The sequence below is a fragment of the Nematolebias whitei genome, chromosome 5 (assembly GCF_014905685.2).
Source record: "Nematolebias whitei isolate Nwh7 chromosome 5, NemWhi1, whole genome shotgun sequence".
NCBI classification, from domain to species: domain Eukaryota; kingdom Metazoa; phylum Chordata; class Actinopteri; order Cyprinodontiformes; family Rivulidae; genus Nematolebias; species Nematolebias whitei.
The window spans coordinates 6295679-6310750 of record NC_056502.1 but is presented as its reverse complement, the minus strand read 5'-3'; the positions used below and the strand labels follow the sequence as shown (position 1 = coordinate 6310750).

At 40.0% G+C, this 15072-nt stretch overlaps 1 protein-coding gene and 1 long non-coding RNA gene across 2 annotated transcripts; both read left to right on the top strand.

The window, feature by feature from the left end:
- The first annotated feature begins 382 nt into the window (after nucleotides 1-382).
- Nucleotides 383-7948, top strand: LOC119409645 (protein TsetseEP). Its single transcript, XM_037676545.1, has 3 exons — nucleotides 383-564; nucleotides 6964-7547; nucleotides 7943-7948. The coding sequence occupies exons 1-3, from the start codon at nucleotides 495-497 to the stop codon at nucleotides 7946-7948; spliced, it is 660 nt and encodes a 219-aa protein (XP_037532473.1). The 5' UTR covers nucleotides 383-494.
- On the top strand, nucleotides 3320-4195 carry LOC119409258. The gene is made up of 3 exons (XR_005186777.1): nucleotides 3320-3392; nucleotides 3650-3734; nucleotides 4054-4195. It is a non-coding gene; the product is annotated as an uncharacterized LOC119409258 (long non-coding RNA).
- Nucleotides 7949-15072: the final 7124 nt, after the last annotated feature.

Genomic DNA, 15072 nt, shown 5'->3' with positions numbered 1-15072 from the left:
AAATTATTTCCTGTGTTCAGTTTCCTGTGCTTGTTTATTTTGTTTTTGTTTAGATTGATCTTGATATATACAAGATTTTTTTTTTCTTTTAATTTAATGCGGACTTTATTGCAAATATAAAGTTAAAAAAAAAGTTTGACCGCAGTGCATGATGGTCGATGTAGTTTAGAACCACTGTACACATTATTACTTCGCTCCATGATGAGTTCATGTGCTCATTTTTAAAGTGAGATCTTTCGATGACCATTCATAAACATAATAATTGTCTGTGGGCACGAGCACAAAACAGTGGCTGCGGGTTGTCAGAGTGCACGCGCTTCTCCTCCCGTTTGCACGGGGGCGAGCTTGCAGGGGAAACACATTTCGATACAACACCGAAGAGGAAAAGGGCAGGGCAGGAAAACTTGGTGAACATGGCGGAGAACAGCGGGAGATTGTAGCAGCTGCAGTCAAACGGTCTTCAGTTCAGGGTCTGAGAGTTTCTTCAGGAAGAGATGGATCTTCGTCGCAGACTCAGACAGCTGGGCATCAACTGGGAACCTCGGGTCCATTTACACAGAACAGGTCGGTACCAGCTAACGCGCTGTGCTCGAAATGTCCTCTCGTTCACTGTCAAGACAGCCATTTTGTTTGGTGTTCGGAAGTTAAACTAATTTTTATTCTTTCTATAACGTCCTAGAAACTGGTCACGTGACGCAATCGAAGTAGAGAAAGTAGACAAGTTGTACTCTACATCGACCATGATGCATTGCGGCCTGCGCTGACGCAGATAGACGCAGCCAGAGTCATATATGGAGCGCTGAATCGTACGTCGACGCCATTTTACATGTGGCAGAACTGCGACGTCAAGTCCGTACGTGCGCGCTCCCGCGGCCGCCAATCGATTTTTGGCACAACACCGGTAAACTAATACAAGGAAATCTACAGTTTAAATAGTTTGAAGTTGATCCCCGTCATTAACACACACTCATATATTTGGAAAACAAACAGGCACCAAAGGCAACATTTGTAACTTTTAACGTGATTATTAAAAATGTTAACTCCTTAAATGCTTGGATTAAAGGTAAACACTGAACCAACATATTCTTTTGAGTGTTTGCAACTATTAAAAGTGTGTACAACACTGTTACTGTGGTGATAAATATAGAAATATTCATATTTGACATTTAGTCTCTGTCTATAATAACCAGATCCTGAAATGTAGATGTGACGTGTGGATTTCCTGAATAAAGAGCACCAATATTCACATTTAACTGATTTTGATTAATCACATCGATGAACGTACACCAATATAATTCAGTTCAGTTTATTTATATAGCGCCAAGTCGCAACAGACGTCATCTCAGGGCACTGAACAGAAACATTCATATATAAAAAATAATAATAATTTAACACTATCTGAGGAGCAGATTACTTTGAATTTAACTCCATCGCAGAACTCTCATATTGAGCAAGCATGAAGGTGACAGTGGAAAGGAAAAACTCCCTCATGAGGAAGAAACCTTTAGCAGAACCAGGCTCAGGACAAGCGGCCATCTGCTTCTACTGGCTGGGTTTGGTAGGAACAGATACACAATGGCAGGTCAAGAATCACATGTTAAGATAGAAATAGTCAAATGGAAACTATTCAATTTTAGAAAATTATTTAAGGAAATTAAGCCAATTTGTCCTCTAGTAGTCTGAGCTTAAGGCAGCATAACAAGCCAACCCTAATTATTGTTTTTTTTTAAAAAGGAAAGTCTTAAAAGTGGACAATGTGTCAGTCCTACGGACAGAAACTGGAAGTTGGTTCAACAAGAGCCTTATATTCCTCCCATTCTGCTTTTGGAAACTCTAGGAACCACGAGTAAGCCTGCAGTCTAAGAGCTAAGTGCTCTATTAGGAAAATATGGAACAATAAGATCTCAAATATAAGATGGAGCTAGGTTGTTGAGAGCTTTGTAGGTTAGAAGTAAGATTTTGAAGTCAATTCTAGACTTGACAGGGAGCCAATGGAGAGAAGCTAAAACCGGAGCGTAGGACCGGGCGATATATTGATATTTTTAAAATATCAATATAATTTTATTCGCAATATAAATTGACATTATTGCGATATAAATTATGTAGTTCTACTTGAAAATCCACTGGCTCTGCTGTTCTTTCTTCTCCCACACAGCCCCCCATCTTCTCACTCACTACAAAACCAGCCCCTACCTGCGCGCTCCCCCCTGCTTCCTGCTTCTCTCCAGGTGGAGCGGCTGCCTGCGACACGTAGCAGCGTCATTCCCCAATCTGTTACAGAACCCGATTTGTAGTGTAGCTCATTTGTGCATGCGCTAAAAGGAATACTTGCGGGTCGCACAGATCGCCGTTGAATATGCTAGATTAAGGAAAATGTACTAGTATAATTCCATTTATGAATAAGAACTGTTTTAATTTACTTAGAAAAGTATGTGCTCTATCTCCGCCAATTTTCCTGTTTCTTATTTATGCTACTCGTATTTCCCTTAAAATCATTGACACATTTACGTCATGGTTAAAATGTTTCACCATGTTTCGCTGTTTCACCATGGAAATAATTCATTTTGTATCTTGCAGGGTTTTTCTCGTTCAGGGGGTCAGGTCTAACGCATCACATATCATCTTAACCAATGATTTGTAACAGAAATATGAGGGGCATAAATTAGCTACATGAAGATCGGTGGAGATACAGCACGTACTTTTCTAAGTAAATTAAGACGGCTTTTATTATGTTAAACAAACTACGGTACAAAACTCTTTTACCTACGCTGTGCCTCATGAGAGGTGACGTGAAACAGCATCATCGTATCGCTAAAGACGCGGTCCTGAGCGGCTAACAAGACGGCTGTTGGATGCTAAGGACTGAGCTGAATACAGCACTTCAGACTGAAGAAGTCTTTCGGATGAAAGAAGAAACGTTTCTACATTTTTGTTTTTGTTTGTTTTTGAATGTCCAGAGGAACAGACTTAACTTTCTTTAGATTTTTCTACCTGGATTATTGAGCATGCATCAGGATATCTATAGAGCTTTAGAGCGTGACGTCACTTGTCCGCAGCGCGGCGGCTGATGGGATAGGATTGGGCCGCATCCACCATTTTTATTGCCCTCCGTATTAACTGTCGAAAACGAGCTTTCTCGCTGACTTTTTTTTTAATCGAAGTAGGTTAAAACAGTTTAGCGATGGTCTGAAATTGCTGCGTTATTGGATGCAATGTCCGGTCACACGACTGGAATTGTAAAAAGATTGAAAACGGACTTTTTTTCTAGATTCTCCGCCAGGAAACAACGCGAGGAGCTCATGTGTCGGACGTAACAAAAAGGAGACGGTGAGACGTCCTGATAACTTTCTCCAGCGTCCCAAGAGACCTGCTAGTTTGTTCCAGACATTCTGGTGAGTGTCTAAATTCAGTTTGTTGGTGTTGTGCCATAAATTTGTGCCATGATTTTGTCGGGGTGTATCATGTTTAGTTCATGTTCATAGAAGTGGGTCAACCTGGTTTAGGTCGGGTTTATATTTTGCATGTAACTTAGTCCGAGTTTAGGCAGAATGGACATCTGTGTCATTGTGAAATAAACCGTTTAAAGTTTCTAGTGTTGTCACTTTTACTGTAGTAACACTGATGTGTGTTGTGATGTGTCCTCTTCAAGACAAACCTTCAGATGAAACTCCAGGAGAGGAGCTCAGTGAGGCTGCAGATGATGGAGAGGAGGAACATGAAGCAGCAGCTAAAAGGTACAAATACAATGTGTGAACAAAAGAAGAACAGAAATAAACCACCTGTTACAGGAGAACAGGGAGCTCAGGTCAGAGCTGAATGAAAAACAGCTGGACAAATAATTTTAAAAGTATTAAATATTATACAGGACTTCATTGCTTTGCCACCTTGTTGTCATTGTTTAACACTGTTAGGCATTTTCTGCCAGCATTAAAAAACCCTCACAATTTCAAATGTTCTACAAACACTAATGCATCCTGTTCAGCATCTCTGCCATGTTTTGAAGGTGTCACATAAAACTCTGTCTAATACCTGTGTCTTTCTTTTCTTTCCAAGGGATGGACGTGCATCAGACAAGCTCATAACAGAAAGCTGTGGCCTTGTCTCCAGATTATTGCCCGGGGACGTTGTGTTATGACAGAGGCTTTGATATTAAAGACAGTGTGGGAGTCAAGGTCAAGGTTCTTTATTGTCATTCACATCACATGTTGTACATGAGGTGGAACGAAACTGTGTACACAGGGTCCCAGTTACATCCAACAAAAGTATAAATGAATGATGTGCTGAGGTTCAAATCCCATCAGTCACTAAATGGAGATGTGAACTTGATGCTAAGGATGTTGAACACACACGAGCACACCTTAGAAATCAAGTGGAAAGAGTGATTGGTTGCATGAGAAACACAATGTTGCACAGAAATATACCAGTTAACTATACTGGTGCTTACATGTGAGGGTGAAGAGCTGACACTTGTTAACATTGTGTGTGTGCTGTAGTTTAGTGAACATTTGTTCTAATGTGGTTGTAAATCTGATGCTAATGAAACCTGCACATGCTGCTACTGATATATGTCAAATGTAGATTGGAGAAAAAATTATATTTGTTGCAATCATTGTTTGAAATATATTTACAGTTGAATGAAAACTTGCAAGTGATTGTTTTTTTTTTTCTTATTTAATAAAAATTCATGTGGTAAACATTCATGAATCATTTGATTCATCACTTCATGGAACATGTAAACATGATGAACTTGATCACATTTGTAGTAAATATTTGATGTATTAACATGTTTCAGGTAAGAAATTAACATGTAATGAAACGGATCCTATTTTAAAGTCAACATTTTATGTAATTAAACGTTTCTAGTAACAAACATGATGGACGTTGTGTGAGGTAATACATTTCATAGAAAATTGCTACACAAAATGTTCAAATATAAGTTAACAGCATGATTTACATATCTGGACTTTATTTGTAACAGAAGACGTTTCGCTCCTCATCCGAGGAGCTTTCTCAATTCAAAGAGCAGAGAGTGAGAGATTCAGGTACCTGACTTTGTTCGGTCTGATTTCAGTCAGCCACGCTGTCTGCCCTCCTCCGAGATGGGCAGACTGAGCGGGGCAGACTGAGCAGGGCTGACTGAAATCAGACTGCCTTCTCTGGATTGAACAAAAATAACAGACTGCTGAAGCCCCGGAGCTCGAATGTCCAACGTAAAATGAACTTTACCGTGGTTTAATGTTGGCTCTGCAGACATTGCACGATGCTGTCTTGTTTTGTGGTGTTTCTAGCGTAAAATTCTTCCACACAGCGGACATGTTTCGATGAAATGTTGGTTAGCCGTTAGCCACAGTGCTACTGCACGTTGTAGCTGGCTGCAAACTATGAAATGGATTTCCTGAATGTGAGGCGGGTCTTATTACTCTGGGTTCATGAAACACGTCACCGTTCAGGAAATCCATTCCATAGTTTGAAGCCAACGTGCAGAGCAGCTGGCAGGGAATCACATGAGCAGATGTTTGAACAGACACAGACATGCATCATGGATCAGAAATCTCTGCAGATTGGATCGTAAAAATCCAATACGTAAATTATGCTGGTATCAGAGCCTGATACCGATACTGAATCGGATCGGCCCCATCCCTTGGTTCAAGGCAGCTAAGTTGAGGAAACTAGTTTGAAATGTGGCTTTGAACGGGAAAAGAATAATTTGAAATGTGAACAGATCTGTAGTTAGCTGGGAGTTTAGTTTAGCTTTAGTCTTACTTTGGGCCGATAACCCTGTGGGCCTGTGGTTCCGGATTGCTATGGGGAGGAAACTGATTTGAAATGCGATTTAAAGCGGAAGAAAACTCTTTGGGAACATCATTCTAAATGTGAACGGGTCGATGGTGAACATTTAGTTTACCTCGGGCCGTCACCTAGCTGGCCTTTGCTTTCTGACTGCTAACGTGAGCTAGCATTGGTGACTCTGCACAACCTATGGGCGCCTGGCTAGTTAAATCATTTTTCAAAAGCACAGATTCAAGCTTCCAGATCAGACAGCCTCTACTCCAGAGTCAACATACCAGAACATTTGATACATGTACCATTATCTTCAAACGGAGCAGTGTTATAGCTAAACATCTGGCACATGATGCATGTGATGAAACTCGACGCCATGTTAAGCTAAGGCTAGTAAAAGCCAGCAGATCTCAATACACTGATAAAAAAAACAAAAATCCTGAAAAATAAAGACCAAAGTGGAATACGTTTAAGGTTAGGGTGATCAACCTAGCTGTTTTTTTGTTACATTTTCATTTAAATACCATTTTATTTTCACTTAATAAAAAACAAATCTCAGTTTGTACGCATCCTTTATAATTGTCTATTGTTGTCTTTGTTGTCCACTGTTGTCATCACTCTTTGTTAAAATCAGGTCTCTCTTGTAAATGAGTCCCCGAGGATTAACCTGTACATGCCATGACCTTCATGGAGGGGTAGGGGCAAAAACTGATTCAGATGACAACAAAGTCCATGCTCAATAATCCAGGTATACAATCCAACATTTTTCAGTCAGGTCATCTGGACAATTTATTTTTTTTATGCTGAAACGTTTCGCCTTCGATCCGGAAGGCTTCATCAGTCAAGGAAACAACACAAAACTGATTCTTCCCCCAACAGATTACTCCAAAAGTGGAACAAACCAGTTACGGTGGTGCTAAAATGGTGTATTTGGTACGCCCCCTCCTCCATTGCCGGCCCTCTTCCTTGTTGACAGTCGTGTCAAACTGGTTGAAAACAACAAAGTCCATGCACAATAATCCAGGTATACAATCCTGGATAATACAAAGATTCAGATGAGTATTCCAGAGTAACAAAAACCAGCTCAGGAGAATATGGGTGTTAAAAGTTTGAGATAAAACTGTTTAATTTTTATGATTATTAACCAAGAAAAAAACAACATGTTCTTTTTTCTACCCTCAGACCTTCCACACCAAAATATCTGCAAAGAGGTTCATGCACATGAACAGCATCCTGCACAGATTAAAGAGGAAGAGGAAGAACCAGAACCTCCACAGATTAAAGGCGAAGAGCAGGAACCAGAACCATCATACATTAAAGATGAAGAGGAGGAACCAGAACCTCCACACATTAAAGATGAAGAGGAGGAACTAGAACCTCCACAGATTAAAAGTGAAGAGGAGGAACCTGAACCTGCACACATTAAAGATGAGGAGGAACCAGAACCTCCACACATTAAAGATGAGGAGGAACCAGAACCTCCACACATTAAAGATGAAGAGGAGGAACCAGAACCTCCACACATTAAAAGTGAAGAGGAGGAACCCGATCCTCCACACATTAAAGCTGAACAGGAGGAACCTGAACTTGCACACATTAAAGATGAAGAGGAGGAACCCGAACCTCCACACATTAAAGATGAAGAGGAGGATCTCTCCATCATGGAACCAGAACCAAACAATGATCAGCTCCTCTCTGAAAACAGAAGCCTCAGCAGAGATGCAGACAGCTCCACTTCAGAAACTCAGAGGAGCACCAACAGAAGCGTAAACGCTTTTCAGTGTGACAAATGTGGAAAAAGTTTTAAGTTTAAATTCCAACTAATATCACATGCTAGCATCCACTCTGGTGAGAAGTCACATGTTTGTCAGACATGTGGGAAAGAGTTCAGATTGAAAGATAATTTATCAAGCCACTTGAAATTGCACACAGGTGAGAAGCCATACCCCTGTGAGATCTGTGGGAAAAGTTTCAGACAGAAAGCTCATTTGTCAAGCCACATGGGAGTGCACAAATGTGAGAAGCCATACACTTGTGACAAATGTGATAAAAGCTTTTCAAGTTCTACATCCTTGCAGAATCACAAAATCAGTCATACAAAGAGTCAGTATGAATGCAAAACTTGTGGGAAAATCTCCTTGTGTTATTCTTCCTTTTATAGACATAAGGCCACTCACACAGATAAGTATGCCTGTGAATTATGTGGGAAAAGATTCGGAGAAAATTCTAAATTATCCAAACACATGACATGTCATACTGATGTAAGACCATATCTGTGTGATATTTGTGGGAAACATTTCACAGCTGATTTTTTTTTGACGATCCACAAGAGGACTCACACAGGTGAGAAACCATTTTCTTGTAAAATTTGTGGGAAACATTTTGCTCAAAAGGGGAACATGACTCTTCACATGAAAACTCACACAGGAGAGAAGCCGTTTACTTGTGAGAAATGTGGAAAATGTTTCAGCAGCAAAGGTTATTTGTCAGTCCACATGAGAATTCACACTGGAGCGATGCCGTATCCTTGTGACAAATGTGGAAAAGTTTTCCGTTGCCGAGTTACACGACTGTCCCACATGAAAACTCACCCAGTAGAGTAGCTTTATTTTTGTAAAATATTTTGTTAGATCAATGTTGGCAATTCTGGCCCTGTGTTTACTTGGTGTTTTTATGGAACCGTCCATCTCAGAGATGAGAAATGGGTTTCATTTTCATGAATGAATTTTGATTGTGCTTTTAAAAATTGGATATTTTCTTGGTGTTTTGCGTTTATAGTTTTAACAGTTTTTTGTGTTTTTTATGTAAACAGTGCTTTCTCTGCTGCTCGCCTCAAGAGGGTCTAAAATGTAGCAGTACATCTTTTAACATACACTAGAAATATAAATACATTTCTTCTGTCTTATCCTCTTTGCATTGGCTTCCTGGACACTTAAGGATTCATTTAAAAGTTATTTGTTTTTAAAGCTTAAATGTTCTTGCCTTGTCTCACTGAGCTACTACATCCCCACCCCCCCACCCTTCGTTCTCAGGTCAGTGGACTAGCTCCTTCCGAGAGTTCCAGAAACTAAACGATAGTGATGTGCGGATCGATACTAAAATATCGATTGCTGCCGATACCAGAACTTTGTGCTCTAGAATCAATTCTGAAATCAAACTAGCAATACTTTTGATACTTCATTTCAGGTAATGCATATCATTAACTGGATTATAGTTGAAAGTAACTAAACAATTGAGATCTTGTCAAAACAACATGCAGTTGGTAGGAACTACTTTTTCTTCCGCCTGTGGAAGTGTGCAATGCATGTAAGTGGAGAGGCACACTGCTCGTGCTCAGTCAGTCTGTGAGGGCAAAACAGGCTCTGGACAGGTCCTTCAGTGCTGCAGGACTATCCAGGTACAGAGGGAGGAAATGTAGAGCTTCAAGTGGTGCTAAGAACTGTTGCAATTGGTCGGAGTTGTTCAAATTAATACATATGGTTATGAAATAAGTAACAAAATCTATGCTTCAACAACATATAGTTGCATGAGTTCAGTTTGGAGCAACGGTTAATTTGAGACGGATCCTGCCGGAACAAGATCCGGGAACTCTCTCGTTTCGACCCGTTCTGTTCCGGCAACTCTTTGATCGGATCTGGCAGCTCCGCCCCTAAAAGTTCAAAGTCATCGTACATTTTTATTTTGATTATTTATTTAAAAATATGAGAGGAGACATTGCCTTTAGCCCGGCGGATATTCTAGCCGTGGCACGCGCAGCCAACCAGCTATGTGCTCCTTCGAGGAGCAAGAGAGGAGCCTCTAGGTGAGGACGGAGGGACAGATGGTCTTACGCACAGAGATTCTGCGCTGAGTCCTTCTCTCCTCATCCTCTCCTCCTCCTCTCCAAATATTGTCCCTACTCCTCGGGGCTGCGCACTGAAAAACACCCCCTCCCCTCCTCTCAGACCCCCGAAACATAACCGATCATTTATTTAACAGAATAAATAAATGCCCTGTGGACAGTGCACGTTACGCACAGAAACGTCTTCAGACAGCTCTAGCGCACGCTCATCAGCAGATGTCCGTAGTCCTGCTACATTTCAGACCTAATAAATAAAAAAGCTTACTGTAAAAACTACATTAAAAATAAAAAGATGGAAATGTTTGATGTGTTATTCACATTATACGCCACGTTTCAAAACAACGGCGCTAATTTGTCAAAATAACAACAGCAATCAAAATGTCAAAAAGACAGTCCAATTTACTTTAATAAAAATGGATGGATGTCCTTAATTGGACAACAGAGAACTGAAGCCTTCAGCTGCTTCAAACTGCCACAAGACTGAAGCAAGAGCGGAGATGTCATCAAATTATACAGAGCAATGATGATAAAACAGCCATAATAAATTCTGAAAAATATATACTACAAAATATGGATAAAATATAACATGTCTTAAAAACACGTATTATTATTTAGTAGCTATTTAATAATTTATTTTCATAAGTTTTATGATTTTCCTTTTGTGTGTGCGTGTTTGAAACACCATTTTCACATATTTTGGATTGCGTCCTGTTATTTTCTGTTGTATAAGCTCAGCTATTGTAAATGAGGCCACTACCTCAATATACTCGAGTTTAAAATAAATACATTACTTAGATGTCTTGTGTTCTTTATGCAGCTTTGATTTGCAATATTGTACTATACGTTCACAGCTTTTTTTTTATTAACCAGACACATTAGGTGTATTTGCGCAACTAGTATTGGTATCGCCGATACTAGCCTGAATTTTACCCGGTATCAGTATTGGACCAGAATCCTGGTATCGAACAATATTACTAAACGAAAGCTTCGAAGGGATCATGTCTCTGCTGCTGTTCCTAAAATGTGGAACGACCAACAGATTGGCGACTTCTTGTCCGTTCTTCTGCATCACTTCCTAAAACCATCTCTTCTTGGCTTTCGACACCACCTAAGATGTCGATTTTTATTCTAATTTTAGTTTAATGTTTTATTTTGTTTTCGTTAAATAAAACTAATTAAATTAACATAAGGCTGTTTTTGGTTTGCTTTTAAATGTTTTTTTTTTTTTTTGCTTTTAAATGATTTTGTGACGTGACTGCTGATTGTTTTGACTGCAGCTGTACACAACTTTTGTCCAAAAGTTTTAAAAGACGTTTTATGAATACAGCTGGTATATGGGATGTTTGTTGCACCTGCACTTCATTAATAAATTGAGCAAAACAACTTGAACGTTTCAATTTTTTTTTCTAATGTATTATTTATGAAAACAAAGTGTTGAAAGTTTATATCACGCACTTCCTGTTTTTCAGCTTACTGATCGACACTTTTAGGGGCACTCCCCATGCTCCATAATTTTCACTGCTCTTTTACTGTTGTGAATGTGAATAAAATGTTCCATGTAATCAATCTTCATGTGACTGATCAGCTTCCACCTGATTTTTTAATTTTTTTACATGAACAAGCTCCACTGACACACTTTGTTTCTGGGTTTTGTTGTCAGATATTTCTGCTCTCCTTTAAATCTTCTGTACAGTTCAGAGTGTCCTCGTATCAAATAAACTGATTTTTCAAAATAAAAGCTCCAGTCTGTGCATTTATTTGAGGAAGCGGAGCTTTGGTTCCAGGTGAGTTAATGTGTGTTGCTCTTCAGGCTCAAATTTAGTCCTTGTTTTATATAATTTGCTGTGATTTCTAACTCTTTAAGATGTGAATATTTGCAGGAACTGTGACAGATTGGCTCAGGCGGCCATGTTTGGTTCCTAAATGTGATGTGAGCTTAATTTATTCAATTTTTTTTCTTAGCATTTTGATTTTAATCTCAAAACTTGGAAACAAAGTATTCTGAGTGTACATACGCTTTGCTGTTATATGACAAATCATGTAAGTAGAACACACAATAACTTCTTGACAGCTTTATAAATATATTTATAATTTTGTATTTTGGAAACTTGGATCTAATTATTTCACAGGTTCATAGCTGAAGAAACGAGGCCTGCATGACCCGGTGCAAACTGAGCCAGCTATATGCTCTTTATTTTGTTCATGGTTGTGCAGTTATTAATATATTTTTTTGATCATCTTTATTGTCCTTTATCACTTCCGTTATTGTTGCAATTCAAGATTGTGCAATATTAGTTTCCGGCTGTTATTCTTTCAGCCTCCATCCATCCATCTTTACCCGCTGTCTGTTATTGGTTATATCCAGATGCATGCGCAATAATCCAGGTAAAACATCTAAAAAAAAAGTTAAATCTGGTCCTCTGGACATTAAAGAAAAAAAAAATTGTAGAAATGTTTCGTCCATCCGAAACACTTCTTCAGTCTGAGGTGCTGTATTCAGCTCAGTCTTATAAATAGCACTTCGTGTAGTGGATCAACCAGTTTGCTGCTGACAGCCATCCTTGATCATGTGAGCAGCTGGTTTTGGTTGTCAGCAACAAACTGGTTGATCCACTACTACTTTCCACAAGTCAGATCCGCTACGCCTGTCAGTCAATCCAGTAGGCGTGTCAGCAAATGACCAATCCTAAGCTAAATGAGTCGTAATATTATCCTAACTCTGACACGATAAAGCAGGGTTTACCGCATTTTAACTGTGGTAAAATGAAGAATGTTGAGCATCTTGTTAAGTTATACTTTGGTATTTGTTTTACAGATGAGCACATCAGGATCAGATTATTATCAGTATCAGGACTTTGAACCTGCAAGGTGGTACGCTCTGATGGGCTGCAGCAGCTCTGCAGGTAAGGAGCATTTAGCTTCAAATTGGTCATTTGCTGACACGCCTACTGGATTGATTGACAGGTCGCGTCCTGGCTCCGACTCGTGGAAAAAATAAAATAAATTCAACCTTTATTTCTACAGGTTAATCCCATTGAGCCTTAGGGACTCATTTACAAGAGACATGTTTTTGTTTTTTTAACAAAGAGTGATGACAACAGTGGATAACGACAATAGACAATGCATAAAAGAGGCATACAATTTATTTATTTTTAAATGAGAGCTGTAAAAAAAACAGTCTCGTACGAGTTTATTTTCGTAATATTAAGACTTAATTCGACTTTATTCTCGTAATTTTATGGATTTTAATTCTTTTTTCTTAGCGTAGCCCTAAAGCTCCGTCGTAGTATTTGTTAATTTTTTAGAGCACGCGCCGCTTTCACCTCCCGTTTGAACGGGGGCGGAGCTTGCAGGGGAAACAGATTTCGATACAACACCGGAGAGGAAAAAGCGCAGGAAGACTCGATGAACGTGGCGGAGACCAGCGGGAGATTGTAGCAGCTGCAGTCAAACCGTCTTCAGTTCAGGAGTTTATTCAGGAAGAGATGGATCTTCGGCGCAGACTCAGACAGCTGGGCATCAACTGGGAACTTCGGGTCCATTTACACAGAACAGGTCGGTACCAGCTAACACGCGCTGCGCTTGAAATGTCCTCTCGTTCACTGTCAGTCAGTCATTCTGTTTGGTGTTTGGAAGTTAAACTCATTTATATTATTTCTGCAACGTCCTAGAAACTGGTCACGTGTTGCTAAAAGTAGAGAAAGTAGACAGAAGTTGTACCGTACATCGGTGGACTAAGACCATGATGCATTGCGGGCTGAGCTGATGCAGCAGGCTACAGAGGCTAATGCTAACATAAAATTTAAAGGGATATCCTGGCCATTTTGAAGTGATGTTCAGTCTTATGGAAACAAAATTGCACAGCGCCTTTCAGGGTCCTAAACTTCTGTGTCTCTGTATCCTCTGTACCAGTAATGCATTGTGTTTTTCATGTCAGCTGACGTCACAATCCCATTCTCTATAGTTATTAGATAACTAGGTTTACTTAGCTTACTTCTTAGCTAGCGCTTCTGTATTTTTCATTCATTCGTTCTTTATTTATACAGGTTAGTCTCATTGAGACATGAAACCAGCCACTAGGGAGCACAAGCCAGTGTATCTCTTGTGCCGGTCCCAAGCCCAGGTAAATGTTAAGGGTTGTGTCGGGAATGGCATCTGATGTAAAACACTTTTGCCAAAACCATAATGCGAGTTCATCAAAGCGAAACCATACCGGATCGGTCGACACCCGGGTTAACAACGACCGTCACCGGTGCTGTTGACAAACAGGGTGCCGGCGGCAATTGTGCTACTGTTAGTTGAAGACCATGAGGTAGAGAGGACATGAAGGTAGTTGGAGTGAGGACAGAGGATGCAGAGGACAGAGTGAGGTGGAGGAGGATGACTCGCTGTGGCGACCCCTGAAGAGGGAAAAGCCGAAAGAAGAAGAAGCCTCATTGAGACATGAGGACTCATTTGTAAGAGAGACCTGTTTTAAACAAAGAACACAAATGAGGTACTGACAACAATAGATAATCATAAAAGCATATAAAATGAAAAGTCAAAAAAGTCACCTGAGTTCAGCGGATACTGTAGTACGATCAACATGACACGTGTCTGCCGATGGGCAGAAGAAGCCACATTTAAAAGAGAGCCACTTTCTTTCATTAGGAGGGAGACTGTAAATTGAAAACAGGAGTGAACAAAAATATTTACTTAAAGGGTTTTCAATTCAAAAATACTTTATTAATCCCAAAGTGAAATTATTTGTTGTTATTACTCGTTATCCTCATTTCATTAAGAGATGTTATAGATACTGATGGCTGTAGACAGGAAGGATCTCTTGTAAAGGTCCATCCCACAGTGGATCCTAAGAAACTGGCTGCAGATGCCATCCGATTCGTCCACCCAGACTCGGCTGGCCTCTCGGTTCAAGAAGGGGTTCTCTGCAGACCAAAAGTGGGCATTTTTTGTCGGTTCCCCCAGGCTGTAGGAGCGCCTGAATGCCAGGCAGAACTTCTCCCAGAGCGATGGCCACTGCTCCCAGCAGTCTGCCGAGCTCCTGGTCGCTGCGGACAGCCAACTGTAGGTGCCGAGGGACGATCCTGTCCTTCCGCTGTCATGAGCCGTGTTTCCTGCTAGTTCCAGGATCTCAGTGGTCAGGCACTCGAGCACAGCTGGCAGGTAGATGAGAATGAGTCCACAGAACATCCTTTCAACTCAATTGAGATCTGGGGCTGTAGTTGAGATATTATGTGAGCTTTTGAGATGTAAATCAGCTGCTGTTGGTTGTAGAAAACTGCCTTGTTGCCATGGTTACGCATCATGCTGGTGAAGATTCAGGTGGGGGTCAGTTTATATATATATATATATATATATATATATATACACACATATACATATATATATATATACACACATATACATATATATATATATACACACATATACATATATATATATATATATAA